This window comes from Hypomesus transpacificus, chromosome 13 (genome assembly GCF_021917145.1).
Source record: "Hypomesus transpacificus isolate Combined female chromosome 13, fHypTra1, whole genome shotgun sequence".
Taxonomy (NCBI): Eukaryota; Metazoa; Chordata; class Actinopteri; order Osmeriformes; family Osmeridae; genus Hypomesus; species Hypomesus transpacificus.
The window spans coordinates 14,253,396-14,278,061 of record NC_061072.1 but is presented as its reverse complement, the minus strand read 5'-3'; the positions used below and the strand labels follow the sequence as shown (position 1 = coordinate 14,278,061).

The following is a 24,666-nucleotide window of genomic DNA, read 5'->3' as shown; positions in this document are numbered from 1 at the left end:
AAAAGTGAGTCTCTGTAATGAGTAAACAATGGTTGTTTATTTAGTGATCAAATCCATCCCAAAGCAGCATAGATATGTATTTGTGTCACAAGTTGACAATCAACTCAAATTTTCCTACACTTAAACATATGTTAGTTGTAAACCAAAGATAGTAGTGTGACAGAATGTAAAGCACACAACATAGAAAAACATGATTTTCTTATATTGATCTTCTTTAGGCCATTGAAACACACAACAGTGCAGTTTGGAAAGTGCATGTAGTTTGATTAAACCTGTTAAGGTCACCTGCTGATTCTCTGAGGCTCAGACTCTTGACTGCACCGCTGTGTTGAATGTTTAACTATCCATCCATCCATGGCTCTTTCCATGAAGTTACAATCAATAAAATCTCATAACGGATCAGTGTTTTCACAAGGATAAAAGAAATTCAGCATCGTTAAAAACAAAGTGATTTACCGAGAAAGAAGACATAATTTTAGTGATTCTCCCTCAAATCAAGGCATTCCTGTGTGTTCTCTCGCCCCCCTCTCGCCCCTCAGCGGTTCTGCTCCATGAGCTTGATCATCTGCTGGTACATCAGCTGAGGAGCGTCCAGGCCCCAGATAAAGTCCAGGTGCTCCCAGGCCTCGATGTGCTGGTGGAACACCAGGTTGGGAACCTGGGTCAGGAGCACCGCCACGTCCTTGGGGTCGGCCAGCGTGTCGTGGCCCCCGGACCAGAGGGCTGTGGGGACCTGCATGTCCTGCACCCTGTAGAGTGGGGGCGTGGACTGAAGGAAGGAGATGGGGGGGGGGGTGGAGAGAGATAGGAATGATGCAGTCTGATTGTGCCTGATGATGGTATGTTTGATGGAGTGTGTGTGTGTGTTTGAGTGCCATGGTATGTGTGTGTGTGTGTGTTCCATGGTAGAGGTGCAGTGGGGCTCACCTGGTTATAGTGAGCCATGTTGCCTGCCCTCCCGTAGTCGTAAGCCATTAGCTTGCCTCCATGGATCGCCTGACAGCACACAGAACATAATAATAATTAATAATAATATTTTATTTGCATTTTATTTATATAGCGCTTTTCAAAGTACTCAAAGTCACTGTACATGGTTAAAATAAACATAAAACAAGTACGTCATATAAAATCACAGCATTAATTACACATTAAAAGCAGATCTACAAAGGTGCGTTTTGACTAGTGATTTAAAAGTTGACAGGCTGGTGCAGTCTCTGATGGGTGACCATGACTCAGAACGCTGCATGTGGTGTGTGGTGTCTTCGGTGTGTACATGCCAGGTGTGTTAGTGTATACGCCAGGTCATGTGTGTGTACCTGAGACCAGTGGACCATGTTCTGGACCGATGTGCCAGCAGGACAGTGGGTGGTGTAGACAGGAGTCCGTGACTGCAGGAGAGAGAGGGAGGGAGAAAGAGAGAGGGAGAGAAAGGGGGAGGGACAGAGGAAGAGAGAGATAGGGAGAGACAAAGAGAGAGAGAGACAGTGAGCGGCTGGTTAGTATGCCCTCTACCCCCCTGGCAGATTTCATATGCCCCTGAAGAGCAGAGGACCCACCATGTTGAGGTTCTTCTCGTCGAATCCGCAGAGGACAAAGAACAGGTTTCCACACAGCTCGCTGAGCGGTTCCTTGCTGCAGAACTCTTTAGCAAACCACTTAATCAGATCACTCTGAGGGAAGAAGTCCTTCCTACCAAACAGGTCCTGCAACACACACATACACACGCGTGTCTTACAGTCAGTAAAACACTCATTAGCTCTGACACTTCTTCTATAGTTCCCTTTCTGTGTTCATTTTATGTTCTGTGTTCTATTCAGTTCTACTCTGTATGACTATTAGTATTGAATGCAGTAATGCTAGCAGTTAGCCATCGCCCGGCCACCAGGATCAGACGGGTGATGTCATCTCACCCAGATGAGGAAGTCTGGTAACAATGAGAGTTTGGTCATGGGGCTCTTGGTGAAGGCTACCGTTGCCACGGGAGCCAGTCCAAAAAACATCTTGATCTTACTGGCCAGCTCAGGCATGCTGGAGAAGGCTACGAAGGCTGCAGGAGAGAGAGGGAGAGAGGGAGAGGATGCATGAGACCGATAGATGGGGATGGGAGGGAGAAAGAGAAAGGGAGAGGGGAGGGGAAGAGGATGAGTGTGAGGAAGGAAGAGAAGAATGGGAGAGGGAGAGAGGGATGGTCGAGGACAAAAGGGTTCGAAAGGGAGTATGTGTATAGAACTGATTTATCTGTGTTTGTAAAGACGGTTAGTGGAGTGGCCCCAGTGACTCTGCATGCTAGTCCAGGCGCAGGTGTCGCACCTATAGTGGTCCCCTGGGAGTGGCCCACATAGAAGATCTGTTCCTGGCCTGTGTTCTTCAGGATGTGGTTGACCACAGCGGGAAGATCCTTCTTGGCCATCTCATCATAACTGGACAAACGAGGGGGTGAGACGTCAGGAATGAAAGAGGGATGGAAAGAGGGGGACGAGAGAGAGAGGGAAAAAAGAAGGGAGAAAGAGTTCAGCACGTAGGAGAGCTTAGGTATTAACAGAGAAAATCAATCACATCAGCATGAATGGAATGTCCTGTTTAAACCAGCAACACTTTCGACCAGAAGTCTTCAGCGCTATACTGCCTTTAACTGTCAGAACTGTATCTAACTATGGTTGTGGTCCATACAGCGGACTCTACCTGAACTCCCAGAACTCTTTCTGGGAGGGGCTGAGACTGATGTGTCTGCGGGACCAGGTGTTTCCTCGGCTGTTGCCCAGCCAGACGTCGTAGCCAGCGTCTGCTAATAGGTAGCCCAGGCTGGTGTTGGGCAGGTTGGTGATCCAGTTGCTGCCTGCAGCCAGGAGGCCATGCTGGAGGAACACCACAGGTTTGGGGCCCGCGCTGCCTGGGGGGGCGGAGGGGGAGGTCGGGGAAGAGGAGGGAGGTGGGAGGAGAGGTGGGAGGTGAGGGGGAGGAGGATGGGGAGAGAGAAGGGGAAATATACACATCATTCACTGTCCACTGTGTCTGAAACCCACATCATATTGATCGTGTGACTCCGGGACCTATTCAACAGTCTCTTGCACTGCTGTGGAACCTGACATGGACCCATCCTGAGGTACCGTGTTTGGACAGCAGGTGGCGCCTCAAGCTTAGTCTATTGAAAAGCCTTTCGTTTCCGTTTCCATCTGTGCTCTGTTAGTAGGATCTGCGCCCCCAGGGCTCTGTGCTCTACCGGTAAGGTCTGGGTAGAGCAGCTGCTACCAGAGCAACCAGTAACTGCCAGGGTGCGAGCTGGTCTGTTCACATTCAGCAGTGGGCTGAGATCACAGCGCCGTTCATACCATCCATTATTCTACAGCCCCCCTCCCCTCGCTTAAGCCACACCTCCAACGAGACGAGCCCCCAGCCTGCCGAGACGTCGCCCAATAGGGAGTCAGCAGCTGGAGAGCGTTTATATAACTAGTGGTTGGTCCCAAGAGACAGATGTTACACAACCACAAACAGAAGGTGCTCATGGGAAGTGAAGTCCAGACAGGGTTTTTCATAGAATCTGTGATGCAGGCTGCAGTCTTTGTGGAGTACAGAGTTTCTAACGATGGAAATGTATCTGCTGTTTCTATTTTCGGCTGCTTCTTTTGATTTTATGTCAATAAACACATCTGGGAGTAAACCGTTTGAATTTTTCAGTTTGATATGTCTCTGTACTGCCAAACTGACGTATCCCTGGTGACCACAGGAAGTGGGACACCAGGAAGTGAGGGATCTCCAGCCAATCAGAGTGCTCCAGAATCAGACACAAGACGAGCTGCACTGGGGCGTCCTGAGACACTAGCGACAGTTAGATCCAGACTTATTAATAAGATATCAGTATGGCTTACAGTACACACCACTGAGGATGTCCTTAGACTAACAAAACATTTGAAGCTACAATTATTCCCCAGACAGGGTCTTGCTGCTAGCCACCCAGGAGTTTGTGTGTGTGTGTGTGTGAGAGAGAGAGAGAGAGAGAGAGTTCAAAGTAGACCCACACACTGGCCAGATGAAGCCTTTCTAATGACAGCCCAATGCCAATATGACTGTAATTAACTGAATCTATTTGCATTCTGAATGAGCAGAAAGGGTCGTCCAGAGTCCAACAGAATACATCCAGTTACTAATTCATGCTGTGGAGACGACGGGAAGCAGAGAAACATCTGTTACTGAACACACACACACACACACACTGTCCTTCACCTCCACTCAAATAACAAGTGAGCCAGGGAATATGGGACTCCCGTTCTTGATAACATGAAGGGCTTGACGGAGGAGTTTGTTTAGGACTGCTGATGAAAGGCCGGACCCGAGAGAAATCACATTCAACGCAGTTTAGAAAGTGTTTCCTGCTGTGTGAGTAAAGCTGTCCTACCTAGCTGGTCTGGTGAGTGAGTAGGCCTGTCCTACCTAGCTGGTCTGGTGAGTGAGTAGGCCTGTCCTACCTGGCTGGTCTGGTGAGTGAGTGAGTGAGTAGGCCTGTCCTACCTGGCTGGTCTGGTGAGGGAGTAGGCCTGTCCTACCTGGCTGGTCTGGTGAGTGAGTAGGCCTGTCCTACCTAGCTGGTCTGGTGAGGGAGTAGGCCTGTCCTACCTGGCTGGTCTGGTGAGTGAGTAGGCCTGTCCTACCTGGCTGGTCTGGTGAGTGAGTAGGCCTGTCCTACCTAGCTGGTCTGGTGAGGGAGTAGGCCTGTCCTACCTGGCTGGTCTGGTGAGTGAGTAGGCCTGTCCTACCTAGCTGGTCTGGTGAGGGAGTAGGCCTGTCCTACCTGGCTGGTCTGGTGAGTGAGTAGGCCTGTCCTACCTGGCTGGTCTGGTGAGTGAGTAGGCCTGTCCTACCTAGCTGGTCTGGTGAGTGAGTAGGCCTGTCCTACCTGGCTGGTCTGGTGAGTGAGTAGGCCTGTCCTACCTGGCTGGTCTGGTGAGTGAGTAGGCCTGTCCTTCCTAGCTGGTCTGGTGAGTGATTAGGCCTGTCCTACCTGGCTGGTCTGGTGAGTGAGTAGGCCTGTCCTACCTGGCTGGTCTGGTGAGTGAGTAGGCCTGTCCTACCTGGCTGGTCTGGTGAGTGAGTAGGCCTGTCCTACCTGGCTGGTCTGGTGAGGGAGTAGGCCTGTCCTACCTGGCTGGTCTGGTGAGTGAGTAGGCCTGTCCTACCTAGCTGGTCTGGTGAGGGAGTAGGCCTGTCCTACCTGGCTGGTCTGGTGAGTGAGTAGGCCTGTCCTACCTGGCTGGTCTGGTGAGTGAGTAGGCCTGTCCTACCTGGCTGGTCTGGTGAGTGAGTAGGCCTGTCCTACCTGGCTGGTCGACCAGGCCGTGAGGGATCCTGTTGACACTGAGGATGTATCCGTCCTCTGTCACCACGTCATGGTCCTCCGCAGGGTAGCCCCAGTAACGGATGATCTCACTCTGGGGGCAGGGGTGAGAGACAGAGAGAGGAAGGGGAAGCAGAAAGAGAGGAGCAAAAGAGTGGGGGAGACAGATGACACATCACCTTATTTATCCTACCTCACCAACAACGAGTCACATAGAAACGACCCTGTATGTACAGTAGATTCCTTGTCATGGTCTACTGTGTGGATGCATGGCACACTCCACATAAGAATACAGTTATGTTTCCTTACCATGGATTAGTATAAACACCAGACAGTTTTATATGTAACATCTATAGATATTTTATATTCAGTATACTGTATATTTCACACATGACATAGACATTGGGTATTATGATATTCTATAATTGACATGTAATAGATCTTCTTTATTAGGTGAGAGAGAGAGAGAGAGAGAGAGAGAGAGAGAGAGAGAGAGAGAGAGAGAGAGAGAGAGAGAGAGAGCAAAGGAAGGAGAGAAGACAGGCTTTTAGATGAGCCCCTGCAATATAATCCAACCATGCATAATTCATCCACCTGGTTCTGTCTACCAATGGCCATTTGAGGATAACCCCTGTACCTCCTAGCGCCCAACAAGGAGGGCTGAAATCACACCCGCCTCACACACATTTCACCCTTTCCCTCCTAGAGAGTTTAATAAATGATGAATGAATGATTAATCCCTGCTGAATCAAATCAGGGTGGTTTCTGTTTGAGTTCTTCCAGTCTAGCCCAGATAGGATACAAACAGAGCATACCATCTTATCAGCAGTGGCCAGTTGTGGTTCATGTTCTTTTGAAGCTGTGATAGCATCTTAACCGCAGCATGAGATGTGAACGTGAAGTTCCGACCAAACCAACGATAGCACAAACCACACAAGCTGTCACTTTCAAAGGCCCATCGATGGGATTCGGTGAGAAAGCACTGCAAGTTCTGAGTTTGAGGTGTCTCGGGGCACTGCTAGTTGACTGGGAGGAGGAAAAAGGGGGTTTCTTCCCCAAGTCTGCAGGGGCACGGGGAGGGGTTGAGGGTAAAAACATAACATGTCCCGTGAAATGGCATATTCACCTTTCACATGAACAAGGAACGGGGGGGGGGTGAAACAGGAACATCTAGTACGGAACGTATTACGACAGAAAATCAAGTCTCTGTTATGAAGTGAAGGTTGAGGCTGAAACTAAGACTTCCCTATTGTTGTTCCTCTTGCTGTATAGAGGGGTCCAACATGAGCAGAAGGCATGGACCAGGGGAAGGTCATGTGAATCATTAACCCCTTATGGCTGGTTGCTGAGGTCTGAGTGGACTGGCCCTGTGGATTCGTAATCTGCACAGTCACTTCTCTCAAGTCTTCTGTGGTTGGTTTGGGCTTCTGACTCCACTGGAACGATTGGATTGGTTCTAGAACGGGAATTTCTAGGTCAGCGACAACCAGTGGCAGTCCAGAGGGATGTTTGATTTGCTCCACTGAACTTGGTCTTACGCATGGGACAAAGACAAGAGTGTGATCTCTAAGTGATGGTCCGACTGTGTGTGTGTGTGTGTGTGTGTGTGTACTGTGTGGGTGTCCCTCCATACTCACAATGTTCATGTTGACCTCTGGGTCTAGGCTTTCCTTCCTCAGGATGGTTCTGTCACACTGGACCACACCAGTGGTCAGCAGCACAGCACTTAGCACAGCCCACAGCATTTCTTATCTCACCTAATGGGACAATAATCACGCACAAACACAATAGATGTATTTGATCATGTTGGAGAAATCGACATGAAATGCTATTTACTTAACTTTTGTTTTGTGTGCTTGAGATCCAAAAGATATGGACGTTTTTACAATCTTGTTTATGAACTGGGTGGTGTAAAATGACTTCTTGATTAAGTTTAGTTGAACTTGGGTAGTTGCTGTTTGTTACAAATGCAGGTAAAAGTTCAAATCATTGAGGAACCATAGCCTTCTGATTCAGCAGCAAGAGTCAATTGACATGATGACGTCTGTCTTCAGTCATCTAGTGCAGGGGTTCTCAAACTTATTGGGGCCAGGGACCCCTTACAGGAGGGAACATTTTCCAAGGACCCCCCCCATAATCGTAACACCCATTCAGCACACCCTTTGTGCTCTTAAATTGACACAATGTGCTTGTTTTATTGGTGCAAATGGTCAGTCACCCATCTGTAGATTATAATATATTTTTCACTTTTTAATGATACAGCACAATTTAACAATGTTATTATTTATGGCAAATTATTTCGCGGACGCCTTGGCTATGGTTCACGGATCACACTTTGAGAACCACTGATCTAGTGCGTCAATAAATACTCCCTCATGCAACCTATGAATATGATGTGCTATCGCAGTCCCTAATACACATAGGCCTACATTCGGTAACAACAGTGCTATCACTTGATGTTTTGTTTACACTTGATAAGAGAGTTAAAAGTTAACCATATGTAAGTTATAGTGCATTCAACAGCAGACGTTTGCTTTTCTACAGGTACCCTGTCACTTATAGCGATTCATGTTGTTTAACTGTAACTTGCTTAGGCTAACTACATGCTCTTATGATTCTTTCCTTTGGCACTTATTTTTGGTTGTTCACAATATGTGCTTCATGTTTTGGCTACCGGCAATGTTTTTGGGGCTATCTGTGTTATTATCAGTGACCATATGCACTTTGTAAAGTTTCTCTCGGAAGTTGCTTTGGATAAAAGCGTCTGCTAAATTAATACATGCAAATGTGAATGTAAAGTGCTGTAATCGGCGAAATTCTAAAGAATCAACATAAATAGATAAGTCCTCGCACCAAATAACCGCTGACGCTGCATATATTTTACTTTGGACAATCAGCAAACTATTGAGATAGCTTTGGGTTTCCTGGGGTAGCAGCTGAGGACATACTGTCCTTTTGTCGATTTCAGCTCAGAAGACAATCACTAAGAACTCTAGAAGCATAGGCCTCTCTTTAAATCATTTTAAACGGCGAACTAAACGCATTTTATCTTCTGTCAATACAGACATGAGTGTAACCTCAAGCCTGGGTCACTGGCACAGTACTCATTCTGACTGTGACTGAACTGGCAAAGTACAATAGGATGCTCACACATGTATTTGCTCCTTTCAATGTTATGACTTAGGAAACGCCACATAACATAATACAACACATAACATTTGAAACGAAACATACAACATAATGTTACATATGTGTTATGTTACATAACACATAAACACAAACTTTAAATGATAATTTCCAAGCCAAGGTTTTTAATGACATTTTCCAAGCAATGGTCTAGAAATATAATGTATTCACTTGAAACACTTACCCAGTTCCTCTTGAAGTTTTCCAGCAGCGACGGAAGAGGAAGACGGTCATAAAGAGTCCCAGCTTGATGAAACGTCAGAGGCACCCCCTGTCCCGTTTGCTGATTGGCTCACACTTTGTTTATAAGCGTGTCGTTACAACGACTTTCCAAAACTTCCATTCTATCCTTCCCAAAGTCGATACTTCCCAATAATCGGATAGTAATCAATGTACTAAAGAATCAGTCTCTAGGTCGAAAATAGATTACAATATAAAGAAGACTTAACTATTTTGCACTCTGTGTAAATGATGCGCACCATCATGCCATATGGACCAAAAGATGAGAGCACCCCTTTGAAGTATAAGTGACAATAACTTTCAATGTCAAGAAAAAGAAATCACATGGGTATCAAAGTATAATTTCATAGTCAAATACATTTTCTCTTGCATTTCTTGCTTCCTTGAGTGAATCAACCCGGGGTACATTTCGGTTGGCCAGCGTCCAGTGGTGTTGTAACATTTACAGGAGGTGACAATGGTAGCTAGCAATGCAAAATAGTTGACCAGACCTGTGCAATTTAAGTTATATTTATTTACATATACCGATAATCTTAATTGTCGACCATGTCGCGAGTATTAATAGTAGGAGCAGGCTTAACCGGCAGTTTATGCGCGTGCCTTTTACGAAGAGAAATACCCCACAAAGTTAAAATTGTAGTTTGGGATAAATCGCGTGGAGCAGGTAAGCTCAAAAGCAAACTGTTGACACTGTCGATGTCAGTTTTGTACTTGCAGCATATAATTTTCACTGATTCGTAACATTGAAGCTACGTGCATCATTGTTTGCTACGGGAGGTTACGTTTCCAATCATAGTTTGTTATATAACCTTTGCCAAATTCAATACCGTACAGTCACATACCGCTGCAACGAACTAGGCAGACTAACAAAACATTCTGATTAGATTTCTTAGCTAACATTAGCATTTCATAAGCATGCATTTCATCATGTGAAAATGGATAATCAAATCTCTTGAGTCATCGCTGTGTGTGTGTGTGTGTGTGTGTTTTTGTGTGTGTGGGTGTGCGTACGTGCATTGCAGGAGGGCGGATGTCCACCAGTAGAAGTCCAAACGATCCTTCCTGTATAGTTGACCTCGGAGCCCAGTATATCACAGCTACACCATACTATGCACAGATTCACAACAGGTGACCAACTTTAGTACCTGTATTCATCTTTCTGAATGACTTTTCACTCCGGACGAGATCCTAGGACTAGAAAAAGCTGTACCCAGATTCACTTTTCTGGCATGTTGAATATTATATCAAAGTTAGATGCTTTATGTGCCTTTGTCTGCCAATGAACAACTATTTAAAGTCAAAACCAATCATTGACATGTCCTAGGATCCTGTCCTGGTATAGCTTGGGGCTGTTAGGTATATTTAGACAATTATACAGTTACATTCAGTACATACAATCAGACCTGCTGAGAATAATGTTCATAGGAGCAGTTCTGTGGGGGTATGTTAGGGGTTCAGATGGCTGAGAGGTTAGGGAATCAGGCTTTTAATCAGAAGGTACTGGTTCAATTCCCGGCAGTGTCAAATGACATTGTGTCCTTGGGCAAGGTACTTCACCCTACTTGCCTCGGGGGGAATGTCCCTGTACTCACTATAAGTCGCTCTGGATAAGCTAAATGACTACATGTAAATGTTAAGCTGTGACATTCCTCGTGTTCATGTGTGTTTTGCAGCTTCTACGAGGAGCTCCTGGCCCACGGCGTTCTGAAGCCGCTGGAGTCCTCCGTCGAGGGCATGGTGACAAAGGAGGAGGGGCATAAGAACTACGTCACCCCCGAGGGCGTGTCCTCCATCGTCAAGTACTTCCTGAAACAGTCAGGTAACCCCCCACACACACACACGCACCTTCCTCCCCAGACCTCTCCACCCTACACCTCACAATGAACTACAAACAACGTTGAGACAGGTGTGTCAAAGCTGGTTCTGTATAGAGCATTTGGTGGACTGTGTGTGTGTGTTCTTCCTCATGGACTGCTGTGTACTTCCTGCACCCCCATCTTCACTTCCTCTTACTGCTCCTCTCTGTCCACAATCATGGGACCTGAATGTGGTGAGGTCATCACTGTTCTAGATTGAATTCCAAATTCCAAATACCAACCACCTAATAACGTTCTCCTGGGTAATGTGCTGTAGTACTAGTTCTTTACTTGAGCTCAGCCTTGTCAAGTGGTCTTTTTCTATGCTGCTTGTATCTATCTGCATGTGTCATTCCCTTCCTCTTCCTGAATCAAGGGTCTGCTTTGTGTGACATCAACTGCTGCTTTCTTCCACCCCTCCTTCCCCCTCCTGTCCTTCCCTCCTTGGAGTCCCTCCTTACTTTCCCCCCTTCTTCTTCTCCTTTCCTACGGCCCCCTTTCCTTCCCCCCTTCCTTCGCTCCCTCCTTCCCTCCATCCTTCCCCCCTCCCTCCTTCCCTCCATCCTTCCCCCCTCCCTCCCTCCCTCCTTCCTTCCATCCATCCATCCTTCCCCCCCTCCTCCGCCACATCTCCAACCACGCGTCTCGCCGCCCAAGCAGGGGCCGAGGTGTCCTTCGACCACCACGTCACCCACGTCCGGCGGCGGGGCGCCGTCTGGGAGGTGACCCGGAAAGGCGGCGCGGGGGAGGAGTTTGACGTGGTGGTGCTCACCATGCCCGTGCCCCAGATCCTGCAGCTGCAGGGAGACGTGGCTTCCTGTGAGTACCCCTGGCCCTGTCTGTGCACACACACTCATGCACACACATGGACACACACCTACAATACACACACATACGTAGACACACACCTCTGGTACACGCATAAACACATATACAGATATGAACGCACACCTACAATACACACGTGTACACGCACGTACATAGACACGCACCTCCATAACACACACATACACACATAGACACGTATACATGCACGCAAATGCATTATACACACACGCACTCATACACAAACTCAGGCATGACACACGCATGCATGCGTACACTCGCCTTTTCTCTCTCTCGAGCACACACACACACACACACATCCTCTCTCTCCGTCTGTGGGTTTTGAACTCTCTCTCTTGGCCATGTTGACAAACCGTCAGATTCATGGCCAGCTCAAGTGCCAGAGTTCCTCCCAGCTCTGCTGGCTGATGAGCACGCCCGGAGCCAGCCCTGCGCTCGTCAGCAGGCTGTGCACCTGCGAAGGGGGTGGACACAGCCCTGTTTACGGAGGGGCTGTGCTCTGCTCTGCTGTTGCATGGGGGGAGGGGGCGGGGGGGGGGGGGGGGGGGGAGCAGCCTTCGGAGACCCCGTCACACACACACATACACGCACGCACACAGACTGTTCTCATTTAACAGCATTCCTCCCTGCCCACGCTGCCCTGGCTGTTCTCCGCTGTGACTGTGATCCTGAACGCTCGCCTGCATGTGGAGCTCTCGTCGTCATTCGCCGGCTGGGTTGGGTCCCACAGCAAACCGCCCCCCTAGCGAGGGTCCCTTTCCATGCTGGAGTCATTGTCAGTGGATTAGGAGGCAGTAAGGGAAGTGATCGCAAATGGCTGGAATGACAAGGGCTCCCAGCTTGGTTTGATTCTGGGCCTAATGCCCCGCACGCATCCTGTTTTGAGGGTGGAGTATGCCGAATGTTGTGTGTGTGTGTTTGCGTGTGCGTGTGTGTAGGTAGCTGCCCGTGTGTGAGACACCTGCCGAAAAAAACTGTGATCTATCTGCGTGTCTTATGCGGTTCATTGTTTTCATTCGACAGCAATGATGTCATTCCCTTGTGGTGCAGTGGCAGGCTCTGGCCAGTGGGGGGCGGTGTGAGCTGTGAGCTGTGAGCTGGGCATGTATGCCCATGAGGAAGCAATCTGGAAATCATTTACACAGAATCAGGCTTCACACATCCTCTTCAGTCCTGAGAGAGCCAGGAGTAGAAGCCGGGGGAAGCAGAAATACTGTCTGTAATGAGAAGACTGCATGCCCTCTTACATAGCGAGACCTTTGGCTGCAGACATTGTAGACACATTTTCAAACACAAGATAGGGTTCTTCAAATACAAGTTCGTAGGGAGGATCAAATCTTCTCTGTAGATCTCCCCAAAGAGTATCAAAGCAGATTTATCTGGTCTCCCCTGGGCCTCCAGCCCCCCCCCCCCCCCCCCCCCCCCCCCCCCCCCCCCCCCCCCCCCCCCCCTCCTGGCCTCACAACGCCGCCTCGCGTCTGCTGCTTTTAAAGGTCCTCTGACATCAAAGAGGAGGATAAATGGGCCTATTGTTTGAAAGTTGTACAAATGTGCGTCTTTATGTAGGCGGGTCAGGAAGGGGCGGGGAGGGGGGCAGGGTGGGGCAGCCTTGGGAGGCCAGGTTCGGAGTGGCCAGGGGTAAGAGAGGCTGGGGCTAAAGAGGCTGTGTTAGTAGAGGGGAGGGGAGGGGAGAGGTGGGCAGGGCAGGGCAGGGTAGGTGAGGGGTGTTGTCCCTGGTCCAGAACCCTTGCCGGCAGCAGCCAGAGACAACCGTCCTGCCAAGATCTCTAACCCAGTTCACATTCAGTTCTCATCCAGTTCCTGGAAACGAACCTCCCTCTGTCCGTCCCCTCCCTCCCTCCCTGAATGTGTGCAGCTTTCGTCGAACCGCTCTCCTCAGCGTGTCTCTCTCGCTCCTTCCCCTGAGCACTCCGTCACCAGCACGGCCCCAGCTGCTGGAGCAGAGCAGGAATGTTGAAGAGAGAGAGAGAGACAGTGAGAGAGAGTGAGAGAGAGAGACCTGGCCCTCGCCCAGGAGGAGAGGTGAGAGGGAGCAGAGGTTCGTCTGTGTGTGGTGCTCCGTACACCTACTGGTGGCGTAGCGATGACCGCACGCCGTGGCACAGGCAGCGTGCGTATCATGCTCACACACGCACACACTCGCACAGAAGGGTGCGCGTTCACACTCCCTTCCCCGCGCTCGTACGTGCAACGTGCGTTCACGCCTACTCTTGCACAAACACGTGGTCGTTCTCTTTTACTCTCTCGGACACACACACACACACCCTCTGCCCACATTGGGAGTGAGCCATGAAACGAGCCACAGAGACAACATTAAACATGACCCAACCCCGGTCTTGTCCGCTGCCCGCACGTCCCTGGATCTGGAACCTGCTGTTCCTGCTGCACCCCCAGCTGTGTGTGGGAGAGGGGGGTGGGGGGGGGGGGGGGGCAGAGAGGTGGGTGGGTGTGGTCGGGCAACAGGAAGGCGTGGGTGGTCGGGTGGAGGGATGACTTGGGTGTAGGCCCATGTTAACTCCTGTACTGGAGGCAGACCGTAGAACAGTGCGGTACAACTAAGAGAGGATCTCGAAACCTCTCAGGTATGAACCCTGACCATCACTGTTGAACCCTGAACCCCCCCCTCCTCCTCCCCATCCCCCACTACTTTCCCCAAATAGACACTCCCCCTGTTCCAAAGACACACACACACATTCTTCTCTGTTCATCTTCTCATCCTCTGTTAGGCTTCAAAGCCATCTTCAAGTTAAGAAACAACATTCCTCCATGTTTTACGAAACATGTGCCCGTGTTGTGGGCTGGGCTCCTACTTGAGTGATCAGACTCGAAGCCACCTCAGTCTTTCAATGAGAGACTGGATCATTCCACACAAATCGGGTCTATTTTTACACAGGACTTGTGTCTTGCTGTTATGCCGTTCGTGCGCGTGTCAGCACGTGCGTGCGTGTGTGTGTGCGTGCGCGCGCTTTATCACATGCGTGCCTCTGTGTGTGTGTGTGTGCACGCCAGCGTCGAGGCACTTCAGTCTCGTGTGTCGAGGATGATGTCATCTCCCCCTCTGATCACTGGCTGAGACAGACTCACTGCCCCTCCCCCCCCCCCCCCCTCTCCACCACCGCTACCCAACAATGAGGAGTGAGGAGAACGAGGTCTCGGACTGGAACACAGAAAAGAGGTCTTCCAGCTACGCACACACGCACTTCCCAGGACTCTGTTCATGGGCCACGGCGTATACATTATTAACGTGCGCCAGTCTCACGAGGGCCCCGCTCGCACGCTCTGCCGGTGACGCCGTCCCGGGGCCTGTGTGTGGTTCGCACGGCTTCCAAGAACACACGAGAGAGGGTGTGTGGGGTGGGTGCGTGTCGCGTTGGCGCGTTCGTGGTATTGACATGAAAGCAAAAGGCATTTTACGGAGCGAGCCTCCTCCCTCTCCTCCTACTCTCCTCTCCAGCTTGCCGAGTGGATTACGTAACAAAGCGAGCGTGTATCTACGGGCAGCTTGGGGGCTCAGGTAGACACGGATGGGAGCCGTCCTGTGGTTTCTCACATTTATATTGTACCACCGCATCAAGACCGAGGAGAGAGACAGAGGAAGAGAGAGATAGGGAGTAGAGAGAGAGAGAGGAATAGAGGGAGTAGAGAGAGAGGAATAGAGGGAGGAGAGAGAGAGAGAGAGAGAGAGAGAGAGAGAGAGAGAGAGAGAGAGAGGAGGGTAAGCAAAAAAGGATGAGTCGAGAGGAAGAGAAAGTAGAGCGACAGAGAGAGAGATAGAGAGATGGAAGGACGAGTGACGCACAGCCAAGCCACTGAGGGGCTCAGGCCTTTCACACCTCTGCCGGAGCATGCAAACACTTCCCTAAACGCGCGTGTGTGTGTGTGAGAGAGACAGAGATAGAGAGAGAGAGAGGGAGGGAGAGAGAGAGAGAAACCACTAGCATAGAGCAGCCATGGCGTCGTCCCAGCCCGGCCCCTCTGTAGAGAGCAGCCTGCTGGCCAGTGTCTAATTTAATATGTAGCTGCGCCTCTTCGCGCATGACATCATCCCTGTCTGGGGTTGGTTTGCGAGAAGAGGGAGGTAATATCAACACATCACAGTCCCCATCTTCCCCAGCACTGAGACAAAGCCAGAGACTTTCTCCCACTGGAGAGATGTTTAGGCTCGAGGTCTGACTGCAGGGCTTGGAGGGAATGACTAGTTAACCTGCAGTCAAAGGATGATTCATAGATAATAAATGACCCATCTCTCGAAAAAGGTTCAATTCTGCGATTGTAGCCACCAGCCAGCCCATTGCGTTGCCATAGATAAAGTGCTGGGCTCGATAAAGATAGCTTTTTCTTTTTATATATAAGGAGGGTTTATGTGTGCTAGATGATGCAACAGCCAGTTCAGGTTTAGAAGGTTGGGTGTAACTGGGACAAAGACTCTATATAAAGATTGTGGAACTGGCTAATTTTTACTCTGTGCTTAAAATAACCTCTCTGGTTTTGACGTCAGTCCTGGTGCCTGTAGCTTGTTGCTCTAGATGGATCTGCTTAGTCCTGAAGTTAGCATGCACACACACACACACACACAGACTTTGCTATCAGAGGAGTGAACTCCCCCTAGTTCCTGCCCTGAGGTGGTCCGTTTACCTAAACAAGCTACCCTGCTGAGCTTATGCAACAGCAGACTAGTGTCATTAGCATCATTAGCACAGTTTAACGTCATTAGCCCAGCTAGCATTATTAGCCCAGCTAGCATCATTAACTCAGGCAGCATTGTTGGTTCAGCCTGCATCCTTTGCTCAGCTTGCATCATTAGTTTAGCCAGCATTCTTAGCTCAGCAAGTATATTTTATACAGGAAGCACACCTAGCATCCGTACTGAAATTCAAAAGCATGATCAACAAGATTGAGTTCAAAACTGTAGCATCACTAGCCTACTACTCTAACAATATTATTCCACCTGCACTGGCCATACCAGAATCATGCACTCTTGAGAATCCAGTTTGTAAAAAAAGAAACTCCAAACATAAAACTGCCTCCAGCTACATTCACATACAGCCCTGATAAGTTGTTGAGTGAAAGAATCTCCCCCCCCACACAGACACACACACACACTTCTGACTGTCAGGTCGATATGTTTACCTGGCAGTTGCTCTGGTGCCTCTGAGAGTCTAAGGTTGAACCTGTCTGGTAAACGAGAAGTGGGGGGGAGGTGAAAAATCTACCACCTCCCCCCCCCCCCCCCCCCCCCCCCCCTGTTCTCCGACAGTCTTTCCTAGACTCCATCAGGTGGTAATGAGGTAAGGCTGCCCAGCACACAGACGTGACATACATAATTCATGCCTGCCCCACCATCTAACCCGGAGTAATGATGAGGCCTGGCTGTTCCGTCCAGCACATCAGGCTGACCCCAGTCTGACCCTGCCTGTCAGGGGATGCCTGTCTGTCCTCTGCCGGAAAACTCCAAGCTACGTGTTGTCCTCTCAGCCTCGCTAGCATTGGTTGTTTCGAGGGCAGGCGAGCCGGCAAGCTGCTAGGCAAGGAGACGGACAGACGGACAGAAATGCAGGCAGGCAGAAGGACAGATAGACATGCAGGCAGACAAACAGACAGACATGCAGTAAGACAGGCTGTCAGTTTATACTCCTCTCCCGCCTTGCACAACTTTACTTTGGACTATCCTTCTATTGTTCTGTACCCCCCTCCCCCCCCCTCCTCTCTCTCTCTCGCGCTCTGTATCTCTTCACCTTTCACACCTCATTGATCCACTGTTAGTCATTATATGATTCACAATGACACACACACATGCACACACACCTGTCTATCTACCTCACAACATATGATTCATTTTATGGTCACACCAGATGGGGGGAAGGAGCGGCCGTTTATGATGTGTAACTGGTCCTTGTAGGTGACTGCGTGTGTGCGTGTGTGTGTGTGTGTGTGCACGCGCACATGTGTGAGAGGCAACGTGCAGATCAGCATGTTTCCTAGAGAACAGATAAACATGGTGTCTCCTCTGCTCCAGAATGAGGTCAGATTTATTAGGTTTTGAGAGCGAAGAACTTCCTATAGTTAACCCCACACACACACACACACTCTCTTGACTACAGGTGATTTCCACAGTCCTTCTTTTCTTTCTCTCTCCTCTCTCTCTCGCCCTCTCTCTCCCCTTCACTTCCTCTCTTTTTCCATCTGAGCAGTGCTACAGTCGTAAAAATATGAAATATGGCTTTTAATTAATGCACATATACCCAGTTTAATCCGTGAACGTCAGACAACCAGCCCAAGGCTGTGAAGATGGGAGGAGCTGTATAATTGACTGCTGGTATGAATCTCGTATTAATTCCTCTCAGAGCAGGCGAGCTAGCTGTTAAACAGTTCCTTTCATGATCTATGACATCATAAAACATACCTGGGGGAGCTCCGCTCCATGAATTGTTCATTTGACCTTTGCTACCGGAGTCAGTGTATGTGTGCTCTGCCTTCACGTGAAACCGGCTTCTAGACTGCAGGGTGAACAGATAGGTGCTCCCTGGGGTTACCAGCGCTGTGCGTTTTGACAGCCTCCTCTCAAGGTTATGTGCTGCGTTTACATGGCACTGTTGTGTGAAAAGACAGTCTTTTTTGTTGTGGTTTTTTTTCATATGTACAGATCTTTCTGTTTATTTCTCTCTCTCCCCTCTCTCTTTTTCTTTCCTTGTCTCACATTGTTTTTCTTTCTATTATTTCATCTCTCTTCCTATACCTGGGCCTGGTTGTTGGACTGACAGCTCAAGTCTGGTTCTGTGGGTTTGGTGGGATCATTTTCCCTCCCTCCTTCTCCCTCCCCTCTCTTTCACTCTCTTTAAATCGTTCTCTTCTCTTTCTCTCTGTCTTTCTCTCTTTCATTCTCTCTCTCTCTTTCAATCTCTCTCTCTCTCTCTTTCATTCTCTCTCTCTCTTCTGTTCTGGGCCTGGTGTGGAGCTGGATGTGGGCTGGAAGGCCAGCTGGTAGCAGCTCAGTGTTATGAGGATTGGTAGTTCTCTGATAGACAGCCTCCGCACAGGGCCTCCTTTCCTCTGGAGGTACATGAGCACCTGTGGAGGAACAGGTCAGAAGAAAAGAATATCTGTACATTTATTGACGTTTTTCCTTCGTCACAAAATACATTGAATCTGCCTTTAGTAGTTCACACTGAAACAGCCTTCACAGACACACTGAAACAGCCTCCACAGACACACTGAAACAGCCTTCACAGACACACTGAAACAGCCTTCAGTGAAATGGAGTGCGGGGAGCTGTAGAACGCCACAACACTCACAGATGGATACCGACCTTCTGGAACAACCCATCAACAGATTAGTTTCCCATCAGAGCTGTAGGATTTCATTGATGTGGGCCACCAGCCCTGAGTTGAAGACATACGTTCTAGTTTAATGCTTGGATAAGTAGGGGACTAAATCCAGCATGCACTCTGCTCTACTCTGCTCATTTATACTCTGCTCATCTATACTCTGCTCCACCCTGCTCATCTATACCCTGCTCATTTATACTTTACTCTGCTCATCTATACTCTTCTCTACCCTGCTCATCTATACCCTGCTCATTTATACTATACTCTGCTCATCGATACTCTGCTCATTTATACTCTGCTCTACTCTGCTCATTTATACTCTGCTCTACTCTGCTCATTTATACTCTGCTCTACTCTGCTCATTTATACTCTGCTCTACTCTGCTCATCCATACTCTGCTCTACTCTGCTCATCTATACTCTGCTCTATTCTGCTCATCCATACTCTACTCTGCTCATCTATACTCTGCTCTACCCTGCTCATTTATAGTCTGCTCTACCCTGCTCATCCATACTCTGCTCATTTATACTCTGCTCTACTCTGCTCATCTATACTCTGCTCATCTAAACTCTGCTCTACTCTGCTCATCTATACTCTGCTCTACTCTGCTCATCTATACTCTACTCAGCTCTGCTCATCTATACTCTGCTCTACTCTGCTCATTTATAGTCTGCTCTACCCTGCTCATCCATACTCTGCTCATCTATACTCTGCTCATCTATACTCTGCTCATCTAAACTCTGCTCTACTCTGCTCATCTATACTCTGCTCTACTCTGCTCATCTATATTCTACTCTGCTCATCTATACTCTGCTCTACTCATCTGTACTCTGCGTGTCTATATGACCCCCCCACCCCCCGCCTGCTTCTTAGTAGCAGCAGTGCTAGTGTTACAGTAGCATGACCTGGGTAGTGTCAGTGGTGTGTGTGTGTGTGTTCTGTCTCCTTCTGTGTGTACTGGAGCCACATATTATATTCCGGCACATTCTACAGCCAGAGCACTGAAGACGGACACTTCTGATTGTGACCCTGACCCTATAGCACACACCCTCTCACACACACACACACCCTCTCACACACACACACACACACACACACCCTCTCACACACACACACACACACACACAGAGACAGACTCTCACCCACAGACACATACATGCAGACTCTCACTCTGTCTCCCTTCCTGTGTCCTCAGTGATGGGGGAGGAGCAGCGTGGGCTGCTGGAGGGGGTGAGCTACTCGTCCAGGTACGCCCTGGGTCTGTTCTACGCCCCCCAGGCTCACATCCACGTCCCCTGGGCGGCCCGCTACGTCTCCAACAGCCCCTGCATACGCTTCATCGCCATCGACGACAAGAAACGCAGCGCAGGTTAGTCCGCACTCTGACCCCCCCCCCCCCTCGTCCCCCCCGGTCTTGTCCTCTGTATGTGTGTGTGTGTGTGTGACAGAGAGAGAGAAGAGGAGAAAGCAAGAGAATGAGGGTGAGAGGAAGGGAGGAGGAAACGATTGAGGGAGAAAGATCAACCTTAAGATTGAGAGATGGAAAGAGATGAAGAGCAATTAAGATAAAGAGAGGTGAGGGACGGAGTGAAAGATTAAGAAAGAGGATGAGAGATGGAGAGAGAGAGAGGTGAGGGATTATCGCGAGAGAGAGAGAGAGAGAGAGAGAGAGAGATAAGAAAGCTTGTGAGAGGTGGAGGGGGGAGAAGGGAGTGAAAGGAAAATCTGTGTGAACCGTTGTAGAGGGAGATAGAGAGGAAATTGGAGAGACAGGGAGATGGGGAGAGAGAGAGAGAGATAGAGAGAGAGGGGGGCGTGAGAGGATACGCGTCTTTGAAGGTGCTCCTCTACCTGTCAGCGCTCATGCCCTGCAGTGTTGGCATGACAACATCTTAATCACAGGGCCCGTTAAATATTACATTCTTCTCATCTCCCTTCGTTTGCTTCCTGCCTCCGACCCCTCCCTCCCGTCTTCTCTCTCTCCTCTCGCTCCTTCCTGCCTCCTCTCCCTCCTGTCTTCTCTCTACCCCTCTCATCTTCTCTCTGCGTATGCATGCGCGTGCGTGTGTGTAGAGTCTCCGGACCACGGGCCCTCCATGGTGGTGCACACCAGCGTTCCGTTCGGCATGCGTCACCTGGAGCAAGACAAGGAAGAGGTGGAGCCTGTCATCCTGGAGGAACTCAACAGGCTACTTCCTGGTCTGCCTCAACCAATCAGTGTCAAGTGTCAGAAGTGGAGGTACTCCCAGGTGAGAGGGGGGGGGGGGGGGGGGTGGATGGGAGTTGTAACAGAGCTTCTTGAGTTCAAGGCAGAATGGGCTCGACTCATGGCATGCCTGATATAATCAGGCGCGACGGAATCGTTCCAGATGTAACTTTTTTGGGGGACTAAAACTTTCCAAATGTTAAAAAAAAACCTCCACATGTAAATGTTGACGAATCACAACCCCCTCAAGCACTTCAAGAGTTTCAGAGACGCCTTCCTCCCTAGTCGGCCGTCCAGTAAACAACAGCTTTCTGCCCAGGTTCTGAATGGAGCGCTTGTGTGTGTCTGTGTGTTCGTAGACGAGTGTGTTTGACCTCATAGAACAGGCCGTTCCTTCCTGAAGTAGGTGCTGTGTCCTGTTTATAAGCATCATGACATCTACATCAACACTGTGTCTATCTTCATGTATCTAACGGTGCTATGTGCCGCTACGTCCTACTTTGGGCTGCTAGGGGTTCTGGGAGGTTCTATGTGGTGCGGGTAAGGTATTACTGTGGAGTAGATGGGGGCACCATGAGGTACAAAATGGTGCTATTTGGTTCTATGGGGCGATGTTCTAGGTGGAACTACATTATGCACTACGGGATTGTGTGTTTTTTTGTCGAACGAGACCACATTCTCCTCGTCTACCGGAAAAATGTCCCACACACGCACACTACCACACACACACACACACACCCATTTGTGCACGCACACGTGCACGCACACACCCACACTCTGAGGCTGTGCTGGGCCGGGGGTCGGAGGTGAGGGAACATCTGTGTGGGAGGCCCGGAGCCCAGGCCAGGGCCTCTGGAAGAAAACACACACACACACATGCGCGTATATACACACACGTACTGTATCCACATGCACAGATACACACACATGTACACACGCCCATGCACATACTGTATACACACGCGCACACACTTGCGCATAAACACACATAATCACACATACAGGCAGACACGCACACACATGCAAACACAGCGTGCGTGCATCTCAATCGCAGACACACAACACACACACACACACAGGCAGGGGTGTCTGGACATTTGGGGTAGTTTATCTTTGACTTCCTCTCCCCTTCTCTTCTCGCTCTCTCTTTTCACTCCTTGGGAGCAGAGAGAGGAAGAGGGGTGAGGAGGAGACGATGATGATGATAGCTGTAAATTGGCTGTGAGGGGTGTGTGTCTGTGTGTGTGTGTGTGTGTGATAGCTGTGTAACGTCTCTGACGAGGGATATTACCATCCAGAGGAAATGGCCTGTGTTTCCTCCTCGGTGGACTAACATGCTCCCATGTGCACGTAGCTGTACTTGAGCCGTGCACGGCGGGCCTACGTGCGCTCCCTTAGTTCCAAACACCAGGCAGTGATGACCCCGAGGAATGACCCATGAGCGGGAGGTGTGGGCTTGGAGTGAGTGTGCGTGTGACCGTGCGAGAGAGAGAGAGAGAGAGAGAGAGAGAGAGAGAGAGTGGGATGGTCTCTTTTCTGCCAGAGAAAGATAAGATGCTAAACGGACAGGGAGGAGGAGACAGGATAAACCAGTTATTTAGCTGCATTAGACGATGCTAACACTCCTTCTGCTCCCCTCCCCCGCATCCTCCCTGACCTCCTGTCCCTCCCACCCCCTCCACCTTTACCATCCTCCTCCCAAACGCCTTACTCTCCCAACTCCTCGTCCCCTTCTCTCCCGCTCCCATCGTCTCCCCCCACCCCCCTCTCCCCCCCAGGTGTCGGCGGCGGCGGCAGGCTGCCCTGGTCAGGTGACCCTGCTGGCGGAGCCTCTACTGGTGTGTGGAGGAGACGGCTTCACACACTCCAACTTTGACGGCTGCATCGAGTCAGCCCTGCAGGTCTTCAGCGTGCTCAAGTCCTCCCTCTGATGTCCCCCCTGCCCAACACACACACACCTCAAACACATTCACACACACACACACCTCACACACACACACATACACCTCACACACATACAACCCCCCACACACATACGAAAACCTCACACACACACACACACACACACTGTTCTGCATGAGCTGTAATACCACCCAGCATACGGGGCACTGTGGCGGCTGTGTGGATGTGTTCATCAAGCCAGGCCCGGGAGGGGTTGGTTTCAGAACAGAATGTTATTCCTTGAAACCTGCCTGTCAGGAGCCTTGACTGTCCACTAAACCTGGACAGTCACAGTGGAAATATGAAGACAGAGGAGGCGTTCTGAAGCGGGTGTCTGACCTTGGATCCAGCCCCAACCCTGACCAGGCCCTGCTTAGACCGGTTCAGTCTGGCACACTTTAATGAAGAACTGTAAATAAACTTGTTCACGGTTTTGTGAGGCAAAAAAAATGTAATAAAAGTTTCCAACCATCCTGTGTGCGTGTGTGTGTGTGTGTGTGCGTGCAATGGCAGGTGGTGGGGTAACTAATGATCCTGAGCTCAGGGCAAAGTCAAGGAGAATGGATGTAGGTAGTCAAAAAGCGATTAGGAAGCAATCAAAATGCTTTAATGAGTGTTACATGATGCATTAGAAAGAGAGGTTACACTCAGCCAGTGACTGAGCTGACCGCGCCACCCTGCATCACCTCACCCAGCCAGAGAGTTCCTCTCCTGGGTACAGGGGGTAGGCAAGGGGCCCTGGGGGGTGACCAGGAGGAGAGGATAGACGCATAAAGAGAGAAAGAGGGATGATGTCGGGAGGAACAAAAGTAGAGGGGGGGAAAAGTGAGGTGGATGGATAGACGGTGAGAGAGAAGGAGCCAGAGAGTGGAAAGGGAGGTGGATAGGGGAGAGGGACGTGAAGAAAGAGGGACAAAGGGTGATGGAGAGAGGATGCGTGAAACAGAGACGAGGCAGAGGAAAGAGAAAGGGGAAAAGAGAAAGCTTTTGCTCCAAGGGGATGCATCATTTATCCTCGTCATCCTGAGAGGGAGGGGGGGGGGAAAGAGGGAGAGAGAGGGGGGGGGAGAAAGGGGGGGGGGGAGCTGGTTCTCAGTTGGTTGAATGCTTCAGCCTTGCCTCTGCCTTGCATCATCTGCCTGCCCCCCCCACCACCACTCCCCCTCTTCTCCCTCATTACCTCCATCCCCCCTCCTCCTCTCCCCTCCATCCCCCCTCCTCCTCTCCCCTCCACCCCTACCTACTTCTCTCTTCCCTCCCTCCCTGTCTCCCCCTCAATCCCTCCCTCCCCCTCAATCCCTCCCTTTTCCCCCTCTCCCCTCAATCCCTCCCTCCCTGTCTCCCTCCATCCCTGCCTCTTTCTTCCCTGCTGGGGGGCTTTGATCTTTTTATAGCAGCTGATAAGAAAGAATTGGTTATGGATGAGGAGAGGAAAGGAAGAGGAGGAGAAGGGAGAAAGAGAAGGATGAGGAAAGGAAGAGAGGAGGAGGAGGAGGAGGAGAGGACTGAGAGAAGCAGAGGAAAAGAAACACATTTCGGGAATTTGTCTTTGGTGCAGCAAGCTCAGTATATACCCCGGAGGGCTTTTGAGTGTGTGCGCGCATGTGTGTGTTGTGCAGGGCAGGATGGTACTGGAGCAGTGGTAGGAGCCACACAAACAGTTCCGAGGGACGTAGAGTGTGCCAGTCCTGCTGGCAGAGCGTGGCGTGGTGAAGG

General features: G+C 49.9%; 2 protein-coding genes across 4 annotated transcripts; one reads left to right on the top strand and one right to left on the bottom strand.

The window, feature by feature from the left end:
* Positions 1–15: 15 nt before the first annotated feature.
* lipf (lipase, gastric) lies at positions 16–8,798 on the bottom strand. Its single transcript, XM_047033085.1, has 10 exons — positions 8,700–8,798; positions 6,967–7,086; positions 5,312–5,423; positions 2,683–2,890; positions 2,311–2,420; positions 1,911–2,047; positions 1,557–1,703; positions 1,317–1,388; positions 928–996; positions 16–769 (listed from the first exon to the last, which is right to left on the bottom strand). Exons 2-10 carry the CDS (start codon positions 7,072–7,074, stop codon positions 536–538), a joined length of 1,197 nt encoding a protein of 398 aa, XP_046889041.1. The 5' UTR covers positions 7,075–7,086; positions 8,700–8,798; the 3' UTR covers positions 16–535.
* A 355-nt stretch (positions 8,799–9,153) lies between these two features.
* rnls (renalase, FAD-dependent amine oxidase) lies at positions 9,154–23,440 on the top strand. 3 transcript variants are annotated; one of them, XM_047033098.1, is made up of 7 exons: positions 9,155–9,419; positions 9,778–9,883; positions 10,429–10,574; positions 11,269–11,430; positions 19,999–20,172; positions 20,877–21,052; positions 22,788–23,440. In XM_047033098.1, exons 1-7 carry the CDS (start codon positions 9,302–9,304, stop codon positions 22,938–22,940), a joined length of 1,035 nt encoding a protein of 344 aa, XP_046889054.1. In that variant the 5' UTR covers positions 9,155–9,301; the 3' UTR covers positions 22,941–23,440. The 3 variants fall into 3 exon arrangements, with proteins under 3 accessions (XP_046889056.1, XP_046889054.1, XP_046889055.1); XM_047033099.1 differs by having other exon boundaries at positions 9,156–9,419; positions 11,272–11,430; positions 22,788–23,439; XM_047033100.1 differs by lacking the exon at positions 11,269–11,430 and having other exon boundaries at positions 9,154–9,419.
* Positions 23,441–24,666: the final 1,226 nt, after the last annotated feature.

What these genes read in the sequence shown, in the direction of transcription:
- lipf (XM_047033085.1), bottom strand. Translation starts at nt 7,074, where the DNA reads ATGCTGTGGGCTGTGCTAAGTGCTGTGCTGCTGACCACTGGTGTGGTC. An exon ending in CAGAGGTCAACATGAACATT is followed by an intron (nt 5,424 to 6,966) that starts GTGAGTATGGAG and finishes CCCTGCCCCCAG; the next exon opens with AGTGAGATCATCCGTTACTG. An exon ending in ACGAGAAGAACCTCAACATG is followed by an intron (nt 1,389 to 1,556) that starts GTGGGTCCTCTG and finishes TCTCTCCTGCAG; the next exon opens with TCACGGACTCCTGTCTACAC.
- rnls (XM_047033098.1), top strand. Translation starts at nt 9,302, where the DNA reads ATGTCGCGAGTATTAATAGTAGGAGCAGGCTTAACCGGCAGTTTATGC. An exon ending in GTACTTCCTGAAACAGTCAG is followed by an intron (nt 10,575 to 11,268) that starts GTAACCCCCCAC and finishes TCGCCGCCCAAG; the next exon opens with CAGGGGCCGAGGTGTCCTTC. An exon ending in CGACAAGAAACGCAGCGCAG is followed by an intron (nt 20,173 to 20,876) that starts GTTAGTCCGCAC and finishes GCGTGTGTGTAG; the next exon opens with AGTCTCCGGACCACGGGCCC.